At 44.9% G+C, this 22038-nt stretch overlaps 1 protein-coding gene and 1 long non-coding RNA gene across 3 annotated transcripts in view; one reads left to right on the top strand and one right to left on the bottom strand.

Annotated features, from left to right (window-relative positions):
* Positions 1 to 22038, top strand: part of CACHD1 (cache domain containing 1) — a 197333-nt gene that overhangs the window by 166339 nt on the left and 8956 nt on the right. For both annotated transcript variants that reach the window (XM_070592063.1, XM_070592064.1), the window contains 14 exons: positions 122 to 290; positions 4806 to 4948; positions 5562 to 5743; positions 6639 to 6749; positions 11784 to 11906; positions 13048 to 13147; positions 13241 to 13357; positions 15326 to 15486; positions 15818 to 15904; positions 16838 to 16954; positions 18156 to 18307; positions 19579 to 19740; positions 21014 to 21091; positions 21757 to 21858. In XM_070592063.1, the coding sequence (XP_070448164.1) occupies positions 122 to 290; positions 4806 to 4948; positions 5562 to 5743; positions 6639 to 6749; positions 11784 to 11906; positions 13048 to 13147; positions 13241 to 13357; positions 15326 to 15486; positions 15818 to 15904; positions 16838 to 16954; positions 18156 to 18307; positions 19579 to 19740; positions 21014 to 21091; positions 21757 to 21858 (1804 nt within the window). The remainder of the gene's footprint in view (positions 1 to 121; positions 291 to 4805; positions 4949 to 5561; positions 5744 to 6638; positions 6750 to 11783; positions 11907 to 13047; positions 13148 to 13240; positions 13358 to 15325; positions 15487 to 15817; positions 15905 to 16837; positions 16955 to 18155; positions 18308 to 19578; positions 19741 to 21013; positions 21092 to 21756; positions 21859 to 22038) is intronic.
* LOC139079092 (uncharacterized) lies at positions 5879 to 7015 on the bottom strand. The gene is made up of 2 exons (XR_011532396.1): positions 6947 to 7015; positions 5879 to 6095 (listed from the first exon to the last, which is right to left on the bottom strand). It is a non-coding gene; the product is annotated as an uncharacterized lncRNA (long non-coding RNA).

The raw sequence follows: 22038 nt of genomic DNA, 5'->3' as shown, positions 1-22038 counted from the left end.
TTTTGCTATCTGGGGACAGAGGCAGAGACAGCAGAAAATATGTAGACAAAGTCAATATCCCCAGAAACGAACCTTTGTTTGGTGTATTAGCACTTCTTCATCGACTTTTTTTTTTTTCCAGGTACAAGACACTTCCTTTATTCTCTGTATTGTGGTGATCCAACCAGAAATACCTGTGAAACAACTGAAGAACCTCAACACTGTGCCTAGCAGCAAGCTGCTGTACCACCGGCTAGACCTCCTGGGCCAGCCTAGCGCTTGCCTCCACTTCAAACAGCTGGCCACTCTAGGTAAAGCCCTTGCACTTCTCTGCTTCCTTTGTGGTCTTCCTCATAGCAGCTCACCATAAATGTCAGTTTGAATTGTTCTTTTTAAGAAAAAGGTGTTGAATGCACCCAGTGCCAGTTTGGGGACACAAATGTAAAAACAGTTTGAAGCCTTGCTGTGGATGAGCTTCTCCAGCAGATGCTGAGATGAAGATTTGTGTGCTGGTGATTTATTAAGGGTGGGCTTTCCAAAGAAACCAGTGAGGATGTGAGGGAAGCGGGAGAAAGCAAGCAAGGGTTTGATTTCAGCTGAAGTTCCAGCCTCAGCCTGACCCTGTAGGGGCTTAGAGGATAAATTACACTGCAGTTTGCCCAGACTCAAGAAAGGGAGCTGGACTTTCATATTCCGTGGTCACTTTCAGCTTTCTGCTAGTGCTAGGTAAAGAGGTTTTAGTAGGCCAGTGACAGTCCCTCAGAGAGAATCACGGATATGACCCATTGGAGGCTAGCACAGGTACGGAGATACTGTGTGGAGGGCAGGGGGAGAAAGAGAAAGGGGTCCAAAGGTAGCAGACCTGTGCATCTCCCTGGCACATCTGTATCTACCACAGGTCCCTACCTTCAAAAGAGCTTAGGAAATAAGCAAATAATTCAAAGGATGCAAAGGGAGTTTACATTGATGTATTATGTACCAGGTATGTAACATCCATCATCCAAGTTGACCTATTATAGATGAGGACATTTGGGTTTATCAGAAACCCATAATTTCCCAAGGTAACACAGAAAGTTGCAAGGCTGAGCTGTGACTCATGCGCCCACCATGCCGTGATGCCACCCCTTTTCTTGCGTGCTGCACCTGCCAGACACATCCTAGGCATTTGCGATGTGTGTTGTCGATACAGCACAGAACACTTGGTATGGAAAACAAGTCTCCTCTCTTTCACTGTTGAAAATATTTGGGGGGCTCAAGGAAGTGAATAACTAAGAATCATCACACACTGGCCAGTTGAGTAGAGGGGACACAGGTGGGAAGAGGGTCAAGGTCAGAGGTCATCAGTCTCCAGAGTGCAAGTGAGAGCACTTGTGTTTGGGTCCTCTTTTAAGTTCCATCCTGGAGACTTTCTGCCTGGATGTGAGAGCAGGAGAGCAGGCCAGACTAGGTGGTCTCTTCTCTGACACATTCCTGCAGTGTAGACAGCCTGGAGAGAGCCAGAGATGTCAATCAAAGTTGGATTTTACATTTGTTTGTTTTGATTTAGGTTTTGGGGGTTTTGTTTTTTGTTAAAAAAGTATGTGTGCTCTTTAATTCGTATTTGTAAGAAATGCTCACTGAGAAGCTAAGATGTACATGATTGTCTTAAGTGCTGTGGGAACGAGCTTAGACACTACTGCTGGTAAAATGAGGTCATGTTTTGAAACTTGAGACAGCGAAGTGCAGGAGTTTCTCTTGGTGAGAAAAAAGCTCAAGCCTAGATTTTTTTATTTCCCTTGGATAATCTCTCAGAGCCACACTGTCCAATATGGTAGACACCAGGCGCGTGTGGCTGTTAAGCACTTGGAATGCGGCTGGTCCAAGCCGAGATTTACTGTAAGTGTAAAATACATACTTAATTTTTTATACTGATTACATGTTAACGTGCTAATGTTTTGGATATATTGGATTCCATAAACTATATTATAAAATTAACCTGTTTCTTTCTATTAAATGTGGCCACTGGGAAAGTTTATACCACATTTGTGGATTGCATTGTATTCTAATTGGACAGTCTTGTCTCACAGAAACACTCAGAAAATGTCGAGTTTATCACCTCAAATAGTTTACATGCAGCTAATGAACTGATTGTTGATCACACGTAGGCCAGTGTCTGGCTTTCCCACATTACCAACCACGTCACCTTGGTAGTAGAACCCCCCAGGACAACGTGGAGGGGTCATCAAGGGCGGTTTAGGATCAGTTGGTAATGAAAATGAAGCAAGATAATTAAAATATCATCAAAAGGGAATAGAAATAAGGGAAACAATGGCAAATGAGTGGTTTCCATCTGACTGCATTGCTGATGGGGATTCTGAGGCAGGGTGTTAAATGTATGTCAGAGCTCTGAGGAGGCAGGGGGGCCTTGTCTTTCTCGGTACACAAAGAGGCATTTTTTAAAGTCTACCGTCCAGTGCAGTTAAGCATGCGTGTGTGTATGTAAGCACGTGTGTCTACCTCCGAGGCACAATCGTTGGGCTCTGTATCTTGTTTCTTCTTCTCCCTCAATCCATATTACTGCACCAGCCTTCTCAAAGATGCCCAGACTCTGTCACCACAAGAAAGGCCCACTTCCAAAGAAGTCCCTCCTCCTCTGACCCTATTCTCTTGTCCCTGCTGTTGACATTTCTTATATTGTTGTGTAATTCTTATATTGGTCTCCTCTATTTTCTTTATTTCTGGTATCTCCATCTGGGTCCTTTGAGTTCAAGGATAATCCTTTCTCTGGCACATCCTTGCATCTCTGGCACATTCTTGCACAGAGGGCCCATGAGCATATGCACATGAATCCACAGCACACTGCAAGGCAGCCTAACCTTTCTAAGCCTCTGGTTTGCTTCTCCTTGATGTAAATATAATACTAATGCTAGGCCATGAGAATTAAATGAGACATAGGATTCCTGGAAGCAGTGTCTTCTGGTAATGGCAGACTAGATAATTCTGACCCATCCACTGAGAAGAACTAAAAATCCTGGGTGGAAACTTTTTTTAAAAAATCTTTTTTTCTTCTTCTTCTTCTCCTTCTCCCCAAAACCCTCCAGGACATAGTTGTGTATTCTAGTTGTAGGTCCTTCTGGTTGTGCTACGTGGGATGCCACCCTCAAAATGGCCTGATGAATGGTGCCCTGTCCACGCCCAGGATCCAAACTGGCAAAACCCTGGGCCACCGAACCAGAGCATGTGAACTTAATCACTCAGCCACAGGGCCAGCCCCTAAATAATCTTCTTGAGTGGCATCAAAGAACAGACATGATTCTGAGGAATCACTGGGCCAAAGTCTAGGAGAAGATAAGAGCCCAGAGAAGACAGCCAACACTTAAAGCCACTGTTGCAGTGCACATATTTACCAATCCAGAAGGCACAGCTGTGAAGTTGAACTGCTTTAGGTAGCTTCTTAGGGCTAGGGAGAGAGGCAAAATCGAATCCAGGGTCCCCAACAAAGGTGGAGACTAAGAAATGAAGCCTCTCCCTTCTGCCCCGCCCCCCACACACGTACATGCTGTTAGCATTGGTCCCTACATCTTCAGGGTAAGGATGAACGAAACGAAATCAGCCCTTGACTTGAGATTCCTGACGTCTGAATGGTCTAGGGAACCTCCGGCGTTAGCCAGTCATGGACTAGTTGAACCCCAAAGTCCCACAGCGTGGTGCTTAGGCCAGTACGGGCTCCTTATTGGGCACTGTCTCCGCCTGACCACTCTGCCTCTCCTTGGGGGGTGGCTCCCAGCAGAATCAAACAACAGTCCTCTCTGGAGGATGGTGTTCCCATCCTGTGAGGCCTCAACTGTTCCTACAAATTCGTTTTTAAGTACGAGATCCAGCACAGTCAGAGACAACCAGACCACAAACAAACAAGACACCAGGAGTGAGAGCTAAGGAAAGGAACAGAAAATGACCCACAGATTTAAATGAGATAGCACACGGGAGCGTGCTCTCCGAAGCTTTGAAAGATATGATGAGGCTGAACGGTAGAAAATTTCAAAGACAAAGATGGAGTGTTTTTGTTTCATAATGTAATTCATTGTGAGAATTTCTGTCTTAAATAGAGAAAACTGGGCTGTTCCTCTTAGATAGGACCAACAGTTAAATATGTATACGTTAACTGCTCTGTTTCCACAAGCTTTTGTTTATGCCAAGTTTGGCTGCCTCCATCTGTGAGAATAAATTTTTGTATTTGACTTTTGCACTGACTCCACTATTCCGTTTTTCCTTCTTCCTAGATGCTGATACTTAGATGAAAAGGAATCGTTAACACAGAGCTTTGCTGTGTGCCAATCACTGTTCCATGTGTTTTACGTTTAGTAACTCATTTTCTGATATAATTCTCACCCCAACTCTTTAAGCTGGTGCTATAATTTCCCCCACTTTGCAGATGAGAAAAACATCGTATATCACAATGCCCCTGACGTCACAACGTCACCCAGCCAGGAGAGGGCGGGTGGAGCCCAGATTCAGCCCAGTCTGGCTCCACGTCACACGCGGCCTCCTTGGTCCTGAGAAGAGTAAGGTGTCATGTGTAGATCGAAGAGGTTTTGAACGTTTGCCGTTCCGGGCGCTTGTGTGTATTGTACGTGTGTCTCTTCTGGTTCCCTCATGATGGTCAGCTCCCTGAAGGGGGAGAATGTCGCTTTCCTTCCTTTTCAGCTCCTCCCGGGTGGGGTCCTTTGCTTTCTTCATGGAGGACGGTAAGCCAGCAGAGTGACAGATGGCAGAGCCCTGGGTGCCTGTGTCTGGTCCTGAGAGGAAGCCCCAGCGTCCTCAGGCTCCTTTGTCTGCCTCTCTTTCAGAAAGTCCAACCGTCATGCTGTCTGCTGGCAGCTTTTCCTCCCCCTACGAACACCTCAGCCAGCCAGAGACAAAGCGCATGGTGGAGCACTACACAGCCTATCTCAGTGACAACACCCGCCTCATCGCCAACCCGGGGCTCAAAGTGAGTGCGGGCGGGCCGGGTGGGCGCCGGGGCGAGGCTGGCGGGGAGGCCGGCTCGGGTCTGCGGGCTCCGCTGGAGCCGGAGGGAGAGCGCGCGGCCCGGGAGGCCGGGCGGCCAGCACCCGCCGATGGATTAAGAAGCCCCGCGGGCCAGATGAAGAGTCCGTTTCAGGCCTCAGACGCACTAGGGGTTTTCTGGGTAGGGTGTGACTTAGAGATGGGGGAAACTTTCCCAGCTTCGTTTTTCTCGGGGGAAAGAAGTGAAGTGCCCCCACTGTCTGCCAAGAGGAACATGATGAAGTTTAAGGAGCCGAGATCTAGCTGCGGGGTGTGTGTGTGTGTGTGTGTGTGTAATAGTTCACTATGGGCTTTCTCTTAAACACAGACAACCTCGCTAGGGTGAACAATTGAGTAAATCACAAATCCACAGACTCTGTTTCAGGAGGTGTTTGTTTTCCCCAAGTTTGGCTGTATCCATCTGCTGTGGAAAGATTTTTAAGGAGTAATTGGGCCTGGCTTCTCTGCAAGAGAGGTTTGGGAAGCCCTGCCAGCGGTCCACTCTCTTTTCATGTGAGACTTAAAGGGTCCCTGCTATGTCTTCCTTTGTTTCCTAGTTCTCTGTCAGAAATGAAGTAATGGCTACCAGCCACGTCACAGATGAATGGATGACACAAATGGAAATGAGTAGCCTGAACACTTACATTGTCCGCCGTTACATAGCAACGCCCAATGGCGTCCTCAGAATTTATCCTGGTTCTCTCATGGACAAAGCATTTGATCCCACTAGGAGACAATGGTGAGTTTTAGGGGCTTCCGTTATCAAAGTTTCCCCCCAAATCCTGGAGAGACATGATAAGTGCGTACAATAAAGCAACTTCAGGCAGTCACATGAAAGAAGACACATTCATGGCAGTGAAAATGTTTTTGAATCTTTCTTTAAGCGTAGTATTCACAACTGCTTTGTGGGCTTCCTCTGTCTGCAGTGCTTTTCTGTCGTCATTGAGATTTTGAGCCTGAAATGCTTTGTGCTTGGCCATTTCGGTTCCTACTGGTTTGTCTGAGTCCTACCTTGTGTGCAACGTGTCTGTCGTGGGTGTACTTCATTTCACTGCACGTGACATGGCGTCACACCACAGCTCATGCATGACCTATGAAAAAGGAACACGTGTAAATTCAGAAACCTTTTTTTACTTCTGGGCGTTACTTTTACTCTGGTTTTCAAAACAAAAGCTAGTAAGGTGGTATGGTATGGGGGCAACTTGGGCCTAAAAACAGGACTTCTGGACACGGGCTGCTTAGTGACGGAGTCACTCATGAGTCTCTATTCTTGCTGCGTGTTCCCCCCCTTACCATGGTATCCAGGGTGCGTTTTTATTTGCCAAATTGTATTTGTTTCTATTTCATCCGTTAATTTCTTTTTCTTTTAGCCTCTAAAACATCTATGCTATCAAGCTTATTAAAAGCTCAGATAGGTACTGAGTTCACTGTCTGTTTTAAAAAGAGAATTTCAGATTGTCTTGACCTCTTCTGTTGATGCTACAGTCAGGAAGATAGGAATCCTTTTGAATTCTCATGTCACACAGGCACAATTTATGATAAATATTTTTAGAGTTACACACGCACTTTCTTTGACGTTTAGAGAGTGGTGGTTCATTCTCTAAAATAACGTGACTCTCCTTGGCCTCGGTTAGGTACCTCCACGCAGTGGCTAATCCGGGCCTGATTTCTCTGACCGGCCCGTACTTAGACGTTGGAGGAGCTGGCTACGTAGTGACCATCAGTCACACAATTCACTCGTCCAGGTAATAATTTTTAGTCATTTCTTAAAGACCTCAAGGATATTTTAAAAATTTGAATACAACAGTAGACACCAAAGATCGGTGGCGAAAGCGTGCCCTTTGAAGTGAGGCAAGCTGAGGTTTGAGTATCTTCTCTAGCTGCGCCATCTTGGCTTCCCTGAGCTTCCCTCTGACATCTGTAAAATGGGGATAGTACCTACCTCAAGGTTCTCTCGGTTGAGTTGGTAAAAAGCTCTAAGCCCGGTTCTCAGCAGCCGTGAAGATGCTTATGAAGAAGACAGGGAAAGGTGTGAGATGCGGCAGAGCAGTTGGTAGAAATGCCACTCTTGAGCAAGTCAAAAAATAGCAACAGGAGCCCGACAATTATCATTACTAATAGAGTATTTTCCCAAGCAAAGGAACAATTTAGTGAAGACAAAAAAGTATCAAATTTATTGCCTCTTGTATTTGGATCTAACGCTTTAGAATTATCTAGGAGTTTGTTGTTGTTTTTACTTCGTCCTTGCACTGCCTCTTGGAAAACAAAAAAAGGCATTTTGAAAATTGATTTTCCAGGAATGCAATAAAATGTCAGTATCACTATAAATATATTTAGAGTGCTTTATATTTCCTGCTTTTGAGGTTTCAGTATTTAAGCTGCAAATGTCAGTGAAATGTTGGGTGGAGAGGCAAGTCAAACACATTGTTTTAATCCCTTAGTTATACAAATAGCTGTTTTTCCCTAGCAACCAAGAAAGACCATAGTTTGACTGGTACCTGTAACGATGCCTTAAAATTTATGGGAGACAGATTTTCCCCCTTAACTTGATGCTTTTCACTGGTGCTCATTATATATCAAATGATTGACATTCAGTAGAATTCTTCTAATGCAGGTGCTTTGGGAGCAAGAATTGGGAAGCAGTACTGTGTGGAATTTCAATATCATGACCTGTGTCTCCGTGGAAATCTGGGCCCTGCCACCAGCCAGATGTTGATTCCTTTACGGGGAATGGTGTCTTTGACTCTGTCAGCTGTTCCCATAATGTAATATTTCACATATAAACAGGCACACACTCATTTAGAGCAGATCTTTCCGATGTTTTCATTAACAGACCATCTGTCAGGCATACGCCTACTATTGTCTGACTAGGAGCCTTGTCATCCCTCCTACGTATTCCAATCAGTTGAGAAAAAGTAAACAAAGGTGATTTCTTTGAGGGGGCAGCAGGCATCTTGATCTCTGATGACAATGACGTGGGCCAGAATGGGATCTTAAAGATGTTGTTGGGGGGCCCGGAGAAAACGACGACCTGCATGCATCTCGCTTAGTCTTGGGCGTGCCGTCAGGCTTCTCCCACCTGCCGCTCATTATCAGGAGAGAGTTGTTCTCTATGGTATTCTTTTCGTTGGGGGGTGGAGGGGGCTGCTGCAGGGAAGTGCGAATTTTTATGCTCATGTATATGTAGACGTGTTTTTGTTGGAATTTGGATGGATGGGAGAATTTTCATTTAGTTTATTTACAAATGTTTATGGTGTCAGTCCAAATGAAGCATGATGGAAATAGGTGGGCTTTCCAATTAGAAAAACCTGGGTTTAATTCCCGTATTTGGTTCCTTTTTATAGTGTGTTGAACAAGTTTAGCTATTCAAGTTTAACAAGAGTTAAGCGGTCATTTAAATCCTGGATTCTGTCCACCCGTGGCTCACGGGGAACGTATTCTAGGATAAGTACCTGCTCTTGCCATGATCAATTTGCAGCCTCAAGGACTTGATCATTTGAACATTTTCCTTAGCTGAGCGTGCTTTTCTTACTTAAAGCTGTGTAGTTTTTGTTGAACATAGTGTAGCATGCAAGTCAACGACCGCTTCTGGTTCTCAGCCAAAGCGTCTGTAGCTTTAATGGATGTATTGATAGGCGGGCTCTGTGAAGGTTCTTTTTTCAAATGATTACCAGGGTTGTGGCCTCGTGTGCCAAGGTGAGCACCTCACCTCCTCCTAGGATAGGATTCCACTCTGGAAAAGGCGATTCGCCATTGCCTGTTTGTGTGGCTGTGAACAAGTCCTTCTTGCCTTGGTTGTCCCACCTAGGAAAGAGGGCTCCTAGAGCCTATCTCAGATGATTATTTAAGGATTACGTTAAATAACAGGTGCAGCTCTCAGAACAGTGCCTGGCACATGGTACGGGCTCAACGTTAAATAAATCCTTTGATGATGATGATGATGATGTTCCATGACTACTCGGAGGCTTATGTGTAAAACAGAGGTAATAATGCCAGTGTCGAACTGATAAAATGTGAATTAGAGATGAAGCGTGTAAAATACCTAGCCCCGTGCTTGACAATGTTGAGTCCCAAATAAATGGCAGTTATTTTTGTTATCATGCTATTTGTGCTTCAAATTTCTGGCATTTTAATAGGTCAGAAGGGAGGACTTACGCCACTGTTCAACTTGTCATGGAGTGTTCTCATTCACCCTTGGTTTTCGGAAGAGGTTTGGCTGCTAGCAGGGGGCGGGGCCTCTTAACTCAGTGCCCACTTGGCAGTTCCTCCTAGTAGCCAGGCTGTGGTTCTTCACGCGAATTATTAGTGGCCTGAGAGTCTGGACGTGCATTCTTTGGAGAGTGATAATGCTGGTAGACATGATGAAGTACAGTCAATGATTAAAGGACTGGTCAGACGGGTCTTTGGCAGTGGAAATCTCAAACAACTGCTGCAAACAGCATGGTCCATTGTACTCAGAAATGTAGGCTTGGTTTGATTTTCTATGGTATTCGTTATGAGTTGCTGTGGCAACAGTGTACATTTTTGAAATGCAGGTAAAATATGAATGCTAGGCTTACATGGGCAATGTGCCGGCTTTTCCTTAGCGTGTTGACCATATTGGAGCAGATGGCAGTTCTACAGGGGAAGTTTAGAAACAAAAGTTAACTTGTCCCAGAAAACCTGCATTGTGATTTGCACGCTGGTCTCTATACCCTACATAAAAGGTGATCAGTCTTGTTTAAATCTTTTAACCATTCTAAGCCTAATTTTTCCTTTATAAAATGAGAGCTATAATTCCTTCCTGACGTCCTCACAGGAAATTAAATAGATCCTGTGAAATTGTTTGGAAACTCTCGAGAGCTGTGCAGATCTAAGGAGACAAGATAACCTACCAGTTAGGAATATGTGCTTTAGAGCTGAAGATGCTGGGTTTAAATTCCTGCTTCCTGTAGTTATTCACTGTAGGACTTTGGCCAACTACTTAACCTTCCCAGGCTTCAGTTTTCTGGAAATGATAATGCCTCATAAGCTTTCTGTGAGAAATAATTGAAATGATGTATTCGGATGGCCACCAGAGTGCCTATAAATTGTGACTCTTCAGTAAATGGAAGCCATTACTATGATCACAGGTACTGTTCAGACGCATCCCTCCTTCCTGGACAACCAAGAGAGATTTCTGCTTCCTTTGACTGGTACTTCAGCAGAGCAGTATTTGCTACAACTCCCAAATCCCGTGTGGGGTAGCTGGGGCTTGGGTTTCTTCCACAAGGGAATTACGAGACTTCAGTAACAATAGGGACTCTTACTGAGGCAGTAGCCTCTCACAGACAGTCCTGCAACATGGTCCTCCCCATCCCAAGCGAAATAGAGTTTCAACAGCACAGCTCTGGTAGAAATTTCATTATGGGTCGTGGTCCCTTTTCCTAGACAGTTTTTGGGGGATGGGGTTGGTGTAAGTCAGTATCAGTGGTAACCAGAAGCGGGCAGTTGTCTACGTGACAAAGCTAATTTCACTCCAAGTTCTGATTTTCCAAAAGAGGATTTTATTTTAGGGTGTTTCTTCTGAGCTTTCCAATTATTATTTTTAAGGTTTTTATTAATAATACCATCATTTTTCTTTTGGTATTTTCTTTATAAAGAAATCAGGCTAGTAGATGATGGTAGTGATGGGCTCTTGGAATACCTTAAGTTGGGTAAATCGTGCAAATTCCCGGCCACAGAAGTACAGGAGGTCATTGACCAAGTAACCCCAGCCCCCCCCAACCACCCATGAGCATACTTTAAGAAGACCCTAGGTTCCAGGTCAGAAGTCCATGCTTCTGATATATCTCGCAATTTCTGGGAGAAGAATGAGTTCACTCTCTGTCCAGGCCTGAGCTTTAAGCTCTGTCTCATTTTCTTTAGAGGAACATCTCCTTATTGGGTGTTTTCGATGTTAGGCAGCTTGTTAAGCAATATAAACACCATCTTCTTCAATCCCAATAACAGCCTTATGAAGTAGATACTATTATTATCCCCATTTTCAGATAAAAACTTGAGGCTTAGAAAGGTTAAGTAACATCCCAGGAGCCACATAGATAGAAACCAGCAGGGCCAGAATTTTCCCCCAGATGCTTGATTCCAGAACCAAAAGGTACAAGCGCCATGTTCTACTGCCCAACATCCTCTTCCTTGGCATTCCTCTTTTTGAGAGTAGCATTTTAGAATGGAGACAGACTGGCCTGTGAAACAGCAGAGCCTTGTTCCAGAGCATGAGCTGTGTTTTGAATAGAACCAGGCTTAGTGTTATAGAAAGAAAATGAGACGTTATTTTCACTGTTTTGTGTGACCTTACACTAGTCAGTTAACCTTTGAGATCTTGGTTTTCTTATCTATAAAATGAAAGAAATAACTAAGCGGATCGCTCAGGTTCCTTGTCTAAGGGTTCCGTGTTGGAAGGAACCATAGTAGCCTTGCATCCAGCCTCACACCTGATGCCTATTCCCCCAAACCCCAGATTCTTGCCAAAGAAAGTCCAGCCACTGTCTGAACATCTATAGTTGAGACTACCCGTATTCCGCAGCTGCCCATGGTTTGGGCTGATTTGAAAGTTCTCCTTTGGTCTTAAATTTTTCTCTCATCGAGTCTCCCTGTTAGGCTAAATCAGTCATTTAGTTGATCATTTGTATGGGGGTGGGAAGTGCAGAGGAACGGCAGACATGTATTTCTGAAACCATACAATGTCCTTAGGAATGAACATAGTTTTTACCTGTAAGTAAGAGACACCTCTTGTTTTCATGGATCTTTTCCACATGAAGTACACAGCTGTCTTCCGGGCACACTGTAGCTGTGATGGGCATCGACTTCACACTCAGATACTTCTACAAGGTTCTGATGGACTTATTACCAGTTTGTAACCAAGATGGTGGCAACAAAATAAGGTAAGCCTTTCAGGGACACCATTTCCTATCCAGCTGCAAAATACAAAGAAAACAGGGTCAAGCATCTCTAGTTGAATGGCAACCACGTTGTCATGGTCAAGACCAGAAGTGGAGACCCTTACCTGGGCCTTCTATTAAGAAGGTTTCGTCCTTTTATTTTTCTAAGATGCATCCATTCATGATTTAGACAGACAAACTTGGCTCATAACAAGGAGAGTAACTGTGGCACAGAATTCTCCAGAAGCTCTTATTTCCCTAGGAGTCAGTAATTAGAGGTTTCCTGTTTCTTAGGTGCTAGAAAGACCAGAGAGTACTGTTGGGTAGTACCTTTGATGTCAACTGAGTTATTCAACCCGAGTCTTCATGAGATTTCCAGATGGTTAGACTGTTCCCTTGTACATTTCCCCAGAACGAGGCTCGTGGAACTAAAAGCCTCTGCCGCCAGAATTTCAAAGGAACGTGTCTGATCAAAGCAAGGGCATCCCCTTGATTTCATGCAGGCCACTTTTAAAAATAGCTTTCTTATTTCAATCTCACAGCCCACCCTTCATATCACTGCTGAATTTCACACTGGCCCTTGCTAGGGAAGTGCAGGATTCACGGCAAACTGTTATGATGGATGTGGACTAACTGTAGTCTGGATCCGACAAGTCTAGCTTTATTTATTTAGTGTTTCCATCAAATATATTTTTGTGTGTTCCTGAATGTCATATTTTATGTATGTTTATCATCAAAGGAAGAAATTGTATGGTTTACTTAAAGTTTGTGTCTATAAATACTCAAGGCCACTTTCTTCAGAGTCTCCCTCCTGAAAAAAGGATAAACTTCCCACTTGTACACCCTTGAAAAGATTTTCGAGTCCATCTTACTTGGAGTGGGTGGGCACGTTCTGAATGAACTATGGGGGTGACCTCAGAGTGAGGAGCAATTCTATCACCTTGACCTGGATGCCAGGTGATCCAGCCCCTCAAGAACAATGCATCTGTCTGCCTGCCTGCCAGCCTTCCTAAATTTTTTTCAGTGAACACTTATTGAGAGCCTGAAATAAATGCATTTGTTTGGGGGTTAGCACGATAAATGCTCTCTGAAAGTGTAGACAAACAGCTTCCATGACTGAGGAATGGCACTTGTTTTGGTACAGGTGCTTCATAATGGAGGACAGGGGTTATCTGGTGGCCCATCCAACCCTCATTGACCCCAAAGGACACGCACCTGTGGAACAGCAGCACATAACCCACAAGGTATTTGTCACACAGCGGATGGCTCAGTGCTCCAGCAGCCCGCTGCTCGTTAATTACGCGGCATCTGTCTTCTGTTCTGTTTGGCCTTGCCAGGAGCCCTTGGTAGCAAATGACATCCTGAACCACCCCAACTTCGTCAAGAAGAACCTGTGCAACAGCTTCAGTGACAGGACAGTCCAGAGGTTTTACAAATTCAACACTAGCCTTGTGGTAAGTTGGTTCCTGAACGCTGTCCCATCCCGTCCCACGATGGAATGTGAAATGGAATAACGGCGAGTGTCTGAACATGACTCCCGGCTTAGGTTTGGTTGCCTTAGCGTTGTAGAATGATAGGACCAAACAGGACCTCAGGCCCGCTCCGCAGCATGACAGTTGTGGGAGATAAACCCCACAGTGGAGAAGTGGATGTTTTAAGGTCTCTCACTTGGTATTTTGCTTTGGTTTTGTTTGTTTAAAGACGCACCCAGGGTACGCCCTTTGAAATGTCTGCTGAAGTCTGTTCCCACACTCCTGTATAAATATCCGTGGCACCATGTGTTTCTCTCTTCCTGTCTTCTGGAGTGTGCTCAGTCTCCTTAAAGCCGAATTAGTCACTTCTTGGTCATCTGTCCTGTTAGTTGGCAGCTCTCATGTAGATGATCTGAAAATAATTTCTTTTTTTTAGCTTGGAATACTCTATATGATTTGAGGTGCTGCATACTTACCTGGATATGATTAAAATCTTAAGGATAGTCTTATTAATTTGTAAATAATCCTAGCTGGAAGAAAACTAAAAATGGTTAATGACAGATCCAATATTCAAAAAGTTATTCACAAGAAGTAACTTTTTATTTAGAGTAGGTATTTATATCATTAAATGTGTAGTTATTATTTTTTTAAAAGATGTTTTAAGGTTAAATGAAGATCCTAAAGTTGGTCTCAACGAAAGCGCTTGCAAAAACAGTTGTCTGGGAGAGAAGAGTTTTACAAATAAACATATTAATAGGACAGTGTGTTCAAAGCAAGGGAAGTCACTATTACTCTATTCAGACCCCATACCGTTCTGGGGAGCGCCCTCCTTAAAGGGGCGTTGACAGACTTGACTGTCATCAGAGGGAGGCTACAGGTAAGGCTGACACATGAAAGTCTGACTGACTGTCTTCCATCATTTGTACAATGATTTCATGAGTCTTCGGCAGACAAAGGATTTCTACCAGAATACGCTGGTAGAAATTTTTCAGAAATGCAAATTTTAGTGGAATATGAATTAGAATAATTTCTTAACAGCCCGAGTTATTCCAAAATGGAATTGGAGCGTTCCTGGGTATTGGAGCTAACCGGGTGATCAGCGTTTGTTGTTGCTTGTACTGTAGAGGCGGGCACCTTCCAGGCAGGAGGAAATTCCTCTAGACCTCTGAGAACCCGTGCCATGCTGTGCCCCTCAGAGTTAAGCTTCCCCTCACCATGCACGTGGAAGGGATGACCAGCGTGGAAACAAGTGTGGGATTAAATAATGGGCGCTTCCAGATGACACACGTGCAGAAACAAATGATCATGCTCAACTTGACAATGCTGCTTTTGGATCTTTGGTTTTCTAATATGGTAGACAAATATGGTGTTTGAAGAAGCTGGCCCATCGCATTTTCTTTTTATAGAAAGTAGAGGATGATTACTTAAGTTGGATTGTTTAAATATTCTGGAATCAGGAACTGGCCTCTTAAAGAGTGGTTTTTAAGGAATTTTACAGTGCTAGAAGACGAGAGCTTTGTTATCCGGTGGGGGGTGGGAATGTGTGCTTTCTGGTTGATTAGGTTTGCTTTTGAATGAATTTTAAACTATTCCGTTCCTGAAAGTTGTCAGTCCTCGCTTCCTGCAGTTATTTGCATTTTATGATATATTGTTACATGTTAAAAAAGAAAGATTACAAAACAAGCTATAAAAATTTTATCTGTGTAAGCATAGGTAAAAGAATAAAAATATATGCACAACTGTTAAATGAGAATTATCTCTGACTGATGGTATTATGAAAATTTTTTATTTTCCAAATATTTAACAGTGACTGAAGACTGCTTTTGTAATGAGAAAGAAACGAAGTTTCGTTGCAGGCTATTTGGAGCAGATGGTTGAAGGGTTTTCACCACAGTAGGGCTGAGTCTGTGCATTGTTGTCTGCCACTTCTGACACTTTGGTTGTCTACAGGGGGACTTGACAAACCTTGTGCATGGCAGCCACTGTTCTAAGTACAGACTGGCCAGGATCCCAGGGACCAACGCGTTTGTCGGCATCGTCAACGAGACGTGCGACTCCCTCGCCTTCTGTGCCTGCAGCATGGTGGACCGGCTCTGTCTCAACTGTCACCGGTGAAAACGAGAGGGATCGTGTTCTCCGTTTACCACCCTGTTGAATATTTTAACTGATGCCAGTCATTTTGAAGCGGCATCTGCAAAATAAACAAAATGCTGGGGTGGCAAGTCCTGGTTACAGAAGCATTTAGAGCTGTGCTGTTTGCAGCATCCATGTCCACAGAGCAGTGAATTGAGGCCAGTTGTGTAATTAAACCGTGGTCATGACTTCCTTTTTACTGTCCCTTTTAACTAGCTCGAGGTTTCTTTCTTTTGCTCCCCTTAGTGGGTATACAATATATAGTTTGCTGTCTACAGTCTGCATAGTAACTTTGTTTTTGCTTTTCAGAATGGAGCAGAATGAATGCGAATGTCCCTGTGAGTGCCCTCTAGAGGTCAATGAGTGCACTGGCAACCTAACCAACGCAGAGAACCGGTAAAATATGTGTGTGTATATAGATATATATACACACACATATGTACATATGTGTGTGTAGACAAAAAATATGTGTGTGTGTATATATAGGTATCTGTGTAGACAAAATATGTGTGTACATATATATATACACACTTACTGGGAGTCTTGTTTATCCATTTGGTTTGGGTTGGGGTATAAGAAGATGATTTGTTCTAATGGTGAAACTGCTCGGTGAGCAAGATTTCAAGCTTGGTAGTGCCTTAAAATGAAGTCCGCTTTCAGGTTTAAATTCAATTGCGGTCAAACTGTTAAGAGGATGTGTGCTACATACGAAAAATATGAGACTGTTACACACTTTAACTAAGTGCCTACTGTGTGCCAAACACTCTATGCACATTAAGTCACTTATTTATCACAGGGTTAACTTGAAAACTATGTAGGTACCTTTCACACACACACACACGCGCTAACACCTAATATAGCATTATTTATATTAGTGACAAATTTTAAGACCAGTTAAATAAATTGTAGTGAGTCCCTTCTCTAGACTTGAAAGAAAGAATGTTATGTGCCACACGTATACTAGTATATGTTTGTTCAGGCATAGCAAAAATGTCTAAAAGGACCTTCATGAAACTGTTAACGGTGGTTACGTCTGAAAAGTAAGATTTAGAATGGTGAGTGAGGGGCAATAATGTTCACCTTTGATTGTATGCATTCTTATTTTATTGAATATTTATGACTTTCTAGTTTTTTGATATTATTTATATTGGGCATAAAGATAAACAAATTGAAGCTCAGAGTACTTAAGCAATTGGCCCAAGGTTTCCTATAGCTAAGCAGTGAAGCCAGGATTCAGACCCAGATCTGCCTGACACTGTGGGCCCAGAGGCATGCTCAGTTTGGCATGCGCGTGGGATTGGTCCTAACCCCAGACTTGCTCCTGCCTAGAAACCCAAGTTGCGAGGTCCACCAGGAGCCGGTGACATACACAGCCATTGACCCTGGCCTGCAGGAAGCTCTCCACCAGTGTGTCAACAGCAGGTGCAATCAGAGGATGGAGAGTGGGTAAGCCATGTCCAGGGCTCATTTTATGTCAACACGATGACTGTGGGAACAGAACCTCGTAAAGGGTGGTGACCAGCAGCCTCACCGAGCTTTTCCAGTTGATATTCATCCTTCCCATCCTTGATGTTTTAGAAGCTGTGTCAGACTTTTTGGATCCCAAACTGATTTCTGCAAGCCTTTATCCACCAGGTTTAAGGTGGTCTGCTGTCCACTTGTTACAGCTACTTGTCATCTGTACCGTGTTAGTAGCCTCGTCTGTGGATGGGAAAGGTTTTCTTGCAATAAATATGAGGACAGATGTGTGAGGGGACATGGCCTGAAGAAGCAAGGGCAAGAGGCAGGGATGCAAGGGCTGCAGAACCAGAACCCAGTGGCCAAGGCTGCATGTGTGATACATGGAAGCTCCTCAGCATTCATCTGTAGAAAGCAGATTTGCTTTGTGGTAGTTTTGAGAACTAAAACCTCCGTGTCTCTGTTCCCTCCCCTCCTCCTTAGGATGTTTGGGACTAGACAGCACGGGAACGGTGGCTGTGGCAGACTAAAGGGCTGGGGGTGGGGTGATTCGCCTGTTGTCACTGTAGGCTGTCATTTGATCAAACAGTGGGTAGAAGGGGGCAGTCAATTCTACTCCTGGTGTATGTTTTGGCAAAGGAATGACAGGGCATCAGATAAATTAATTTGAGATGTTGTGCAGTAACCCAAAGTCAATTAAGTTTGAGAAATACTGCGTGTGTTCTCTTAGAGAGTCCTGATACGCTTAACCTATTAAAAGTCCTAAGAAAGGGGGGGTAAGGAATCTGTTTAACTTATCTAGTATTTCCCAGACTTGTTTGACCATTTTTTCTTTCCTTCCTTTTTTTTTTTTTTTTTTATGAATTGGGGGATGTTAGACCAAAGTCTAACAAACCTGGGGCCATTTGGTCTTTTAAGATGGTTTTGAATAATCCTGCACTAACCCGTGATGTGTGGATTTCACGGTGTGATTCACAGAGGGCAGTTGTACTTCTGTTGTTTGCAAGTTGTTGAGGGACATAAAACAGCTATCGCCAGCAGACCTTTGCTTTTCTCATTTTATAAGGAAAGGAAAATAGCGCTCAGGGAGTTCCAGCACCAGCAGGTGCTGGAGCTCTTGAGAGCAGTCTGATGCCCAAGCCCACGTGCTCTCCCCTGCCTGGGACACTGGGCGTCGTCTTTCTGGCAGGGACTGTTTCGGGGTGCTGGACTGTGAATGGTGCATGGTGGACAGCGATGGGAAGACTCACCTGGACAAATCTTACTGCGCTCCCCAGAAAGAATGCTTTGGAGGGATCGTGGGAGCCAAAAGTCCCTACGTTGATGACATGGGAGCAATAGGTATGTTTGTTGGGAACCCATAATAATTTAATTCTTGAATACACATTTTCCTGCCCATGTGGATGTCAACAGTCTTAAAATGATCTCTCCTTTCCTGGTTCCTCTGCCAGTAGTTTTTAGTTACAAAACCAAGGCAGATAATTACCTTCGAAGCTGGCTAGATATTCTGTGCAGAGTGAGCAGCCATCTGTCCTGCCAAATTGTGCAAGCCTGGAATGCATTCCCCTAAAGCTTGTTCTGAGAACTGTGGGCCTGATTTCCGCATGGCTGCACTCTGCAATTTGTGTGGATGCGTATCCCAACAGTCAGCGCAGGGCCGACAGCGGGCAGACTGCCCTGCACATCTATTTCCCTCTGCAGCCTTCCCTCCCCACTTTTACAAGGCAGAAGCCATCATTTAGGGCCTTGGGGTCAGCAGAAGCCAGCGTTACCCAATGCAGCTGGAATAGCTGAGGGTGGGGCACAGGGACACGGTAGGGAAGGACGCCTCTGGGATCAGGCCCGAAGACCCCAAAAACACTACCTGCATCCCTCAGTGAGGTTTTTTTGGTGTCTTTCTGGAGTTAGCACAAGCTCCTAAAGCTCAGCTGACAAGTGAGGCAATTATTTAAATCGTTAGTGAATACCTTGAGTTTTAACGTCTCCCCGAGTTAGCCTGTCTATACAATAAGAAAAGCTCCTGTGGGAAGAGGGCTCAGAGCTCGCATGTTACTCCTGACTCAGTGGAACACAGCTGAAGTGACCTTTCTCGAAGAAGTCCCTTTATACGCCCACCTGCAGTTTCCTGTCTGAAAAGTCCAAAGAAGGTGTTAAAGAGACCCCATAAGCTTTGAAATATGATCTTTTTAGTACATATTGATTGTACCCGGTGCCATTTATTGTGGCAGACCAGTCACATGAGGCCCAGGTGGCCCTCCCCTCTGTACTGGGTGTCCTGTCTCCCACGAGGAGCCCACACCCAGGGGGCGGGCCTCTTTGCACCGGGCACCGCCTGGTGAGTGAGTCCCGTTGACACGCTGGTTCCACCTGTGCTTGCCCATGGTGCTCTCGCTCTGCTGAGCAAGCAGCATTTAATTTGAGAACCAAGGACTAGATGAAGCCACTGCTCCCCGCTCCTGGTGGGTCTTGACTTCACAGCTCAAAGCACTGTTCTTACTTCGCTTCCCCCAACCCCTGCCCGCTCTCTTCCCTCCCATCTCACCCCCATCCCTACCTCCTACCACACTTGGGAAATCTTGACAAGAGACATCTGTTTGTTTATTTTAATGAAGGTGACGAGGTTGTCACATTGAACATGATTAAAAGCGCCCCCGTGGGCCCCGTGGCTGGAGGCATCATGGGCTGCATCATGGTCCTGGTCCTCGCTGTGTATGCCTACCGCCATCAGATCCATCGCCGGAGTCATCAGCATATGTCGCCTCTCGCTGCCCAAGGTGAGCCCCGAGATGAATCCCAAGGCTCCTCCAGGAGGCAGTGGCCTTCCTTAGGTTGTTCCAAGGCTGGAGGGACCGTGGCCAGTTTTGTGAGCCTCTAAGCAAGTGTAAGACAGTGCTACATTTTTGGCTTCCATGGAGTCAATTCCGAAGTCGCCAAAGCCTGTGGCCCAGAGCTCGTTCTTCAGTGCCTAAACCCTGTGGGCTCCATTTTGATTCCCCAGAAAATCTCTGGATCCTGTCTTTTCCTACACAGCGTTGACCCGACACAGCCTGCCTCTGCAATAAGCCGGTCAGGGCAGCCGGGATGCTGAGAGGGAAATTTTATTCTTCACTAAGCTCAGATGTGCTGTCCTTGCTGTTCCAAAAAAGACAAGTGGACCAAAGATACCCAAGTCACTCTTGGCAGTAGTGTGGATCTGTCCTATTGCAGCTGTCAGTAAATAGTGTGAATGAGCACACGTTCGAAGGAGCAATCACATCTCTTAAAGAGGGATATGTGATAGAAGTCACGTACGCAATGGTTCATCTGTAACCGTGGCTTCAATACCAAGACTTAAATGTCGTGTCTGTGCTCACTTACAAGGGACAAACCTTTTAATGACCATCCCCATCCTCCCTGAAAGCCCCTGGGATGTGTGGCCCTAACCTTTATGGAGATGAGGCTCACTCATCGTTCTTCCTGGGCTCGGTCAGGAGCCTCCGAGCTCCCCCTGGCAGCGGGAGAGACCAGTTGATGCTGGAATGTTTCACTGTGGCCGCAGTCCTGATGGGGATCAGGGGATAATGTTGCCGGATTTAGTGCCGGGCCGGGCTCATCATGAGGCGCCCTCCCCTTGGCGATATTCAGTTAGGCGGAGGATGACTGCCCTCCGTGTGACCTTGTGCCTGGCCTTTCACAGGCTTTGTAACACCGTTTGTCAGCACAGTCAGCCATGGTTTTAGACCCCTTCCTTCTGTCTCAGGGACATTAGGAGAGGATTAAAGGTCTGTTAGCTTCTATCAGCCTCTTTTCTCCTCTGTCTTCAGAGCTGCATTTCAGGTGCCTCTCTCGATTATTTGCTCCTATTCTCCCCCTCTTCTGATTCCTTCTCCCTCCTCTTTAAAAAAAAAAAAAAACTAGATGGGGCATCAGTTCCTCCTTTTCCGAGACAGGACTAGATCCTGATGGAAGGCTGTCACCCAGCCATCAAACGAGCGCTCTGCGGGGTATTAAAGCGGGTGATTTTGTTTGATTAAATAGTCATGTTTCTCTCTTTTTAATGATGGGTAGAAATGTCAGTGCGTATGTCCAACCTGGAGAATGACAGAGATGAAAGGGACGACGACAGCCACGAAGACAGAGGCATCAGTGAGTGTTCCGGCTGCCTCGCTGCAGAATGTGTCAGCGGGAGGCTGGTCCAGAATAAGTATTCTGTCTTATATCCTTTTGGCTTATATTAAAATTTAAGAAGCCTCGACACGATGGGGTTTTTTTTTTTTTCCTCCCATTTTCATTCGGAGTAAGTATGGGTGTTTGCTTGGTTTGAGAAAATCTCAAAAGATTTTATGATGTTCTTTTTTACGTTAAGTTCTTTTGTCTAAAACCCCTCACCCTCCCTTTTCCTCATCCTCCTCATCACCTTCCAGTGTAGTATTTTAGAAAAGGAATCAGCAGGTATGCGTTTTTGTAATCCCTTAACTAATGTATACAACTCAGGGGGAAAAAAGAGCATTTCTTTATCAAAAGAAAGTTCTATGAGTGTTGAGACAGCCTGGCCTCCAGCCGCTTAGTGCCATCTTCTTGATGCTTATTGGATGCTTGTTCCATGGAGACATGTAATTAGGGGCCTTTCCCTGCCCTGGATCTAAAATCAACTCCCTAATCCTCAGAATCTTAAAAAAAAAAAAAAAAATACTATTCTAACTCTCCAAAGAACACTCCCCCAACGTGTGAATGGGCTGCTCAGAGCCAGTGTGCTTGAAACAATAAAGCTACTGGCCTAGGAGTGACTAACCATCCTTGCCTTCCCACAGTCAGCAATACTCGGTTTATAGCCGCAGTCATCGAACGACACGCACACAGTCCAGAGAGGAGGCGTCGCTACTGGGGTCGATCAGGAACAGAGAGTGACCATGGTAAGGTTTAGCCTTCTGCATTTGAGGACCGGAGGAACCTGGTGTCCTCTTGTGGGCTGGTGCTCACACCCACCCTTCTCTCTCTCTCCTGTTCTGTACTCAAGTGAATTGTTTTTGACATAGTTTTCCAAAAAGACACATTCCAACATGACACATTTCTAAGAGCCCAAGGGTAGTTTT

Source organism: Equus przewalskii, chromosome 24 (genome assembly GCF_037783145.1).
Source record: "Equus przewalskii isolate Varuska chromosome 24, EquPr2, whole genome shotgun sequence".
Lineage (NCBI taxonomy): Eukaryota > Metazoa > Chordata > Mammalia > Perissodactyla > Equidae > Equus > Equus przewalskii.
Note: the sequence above shows the minus strand (reverse complement) of the source record. Positions and strands in the feature narration are given on the sequence as shown.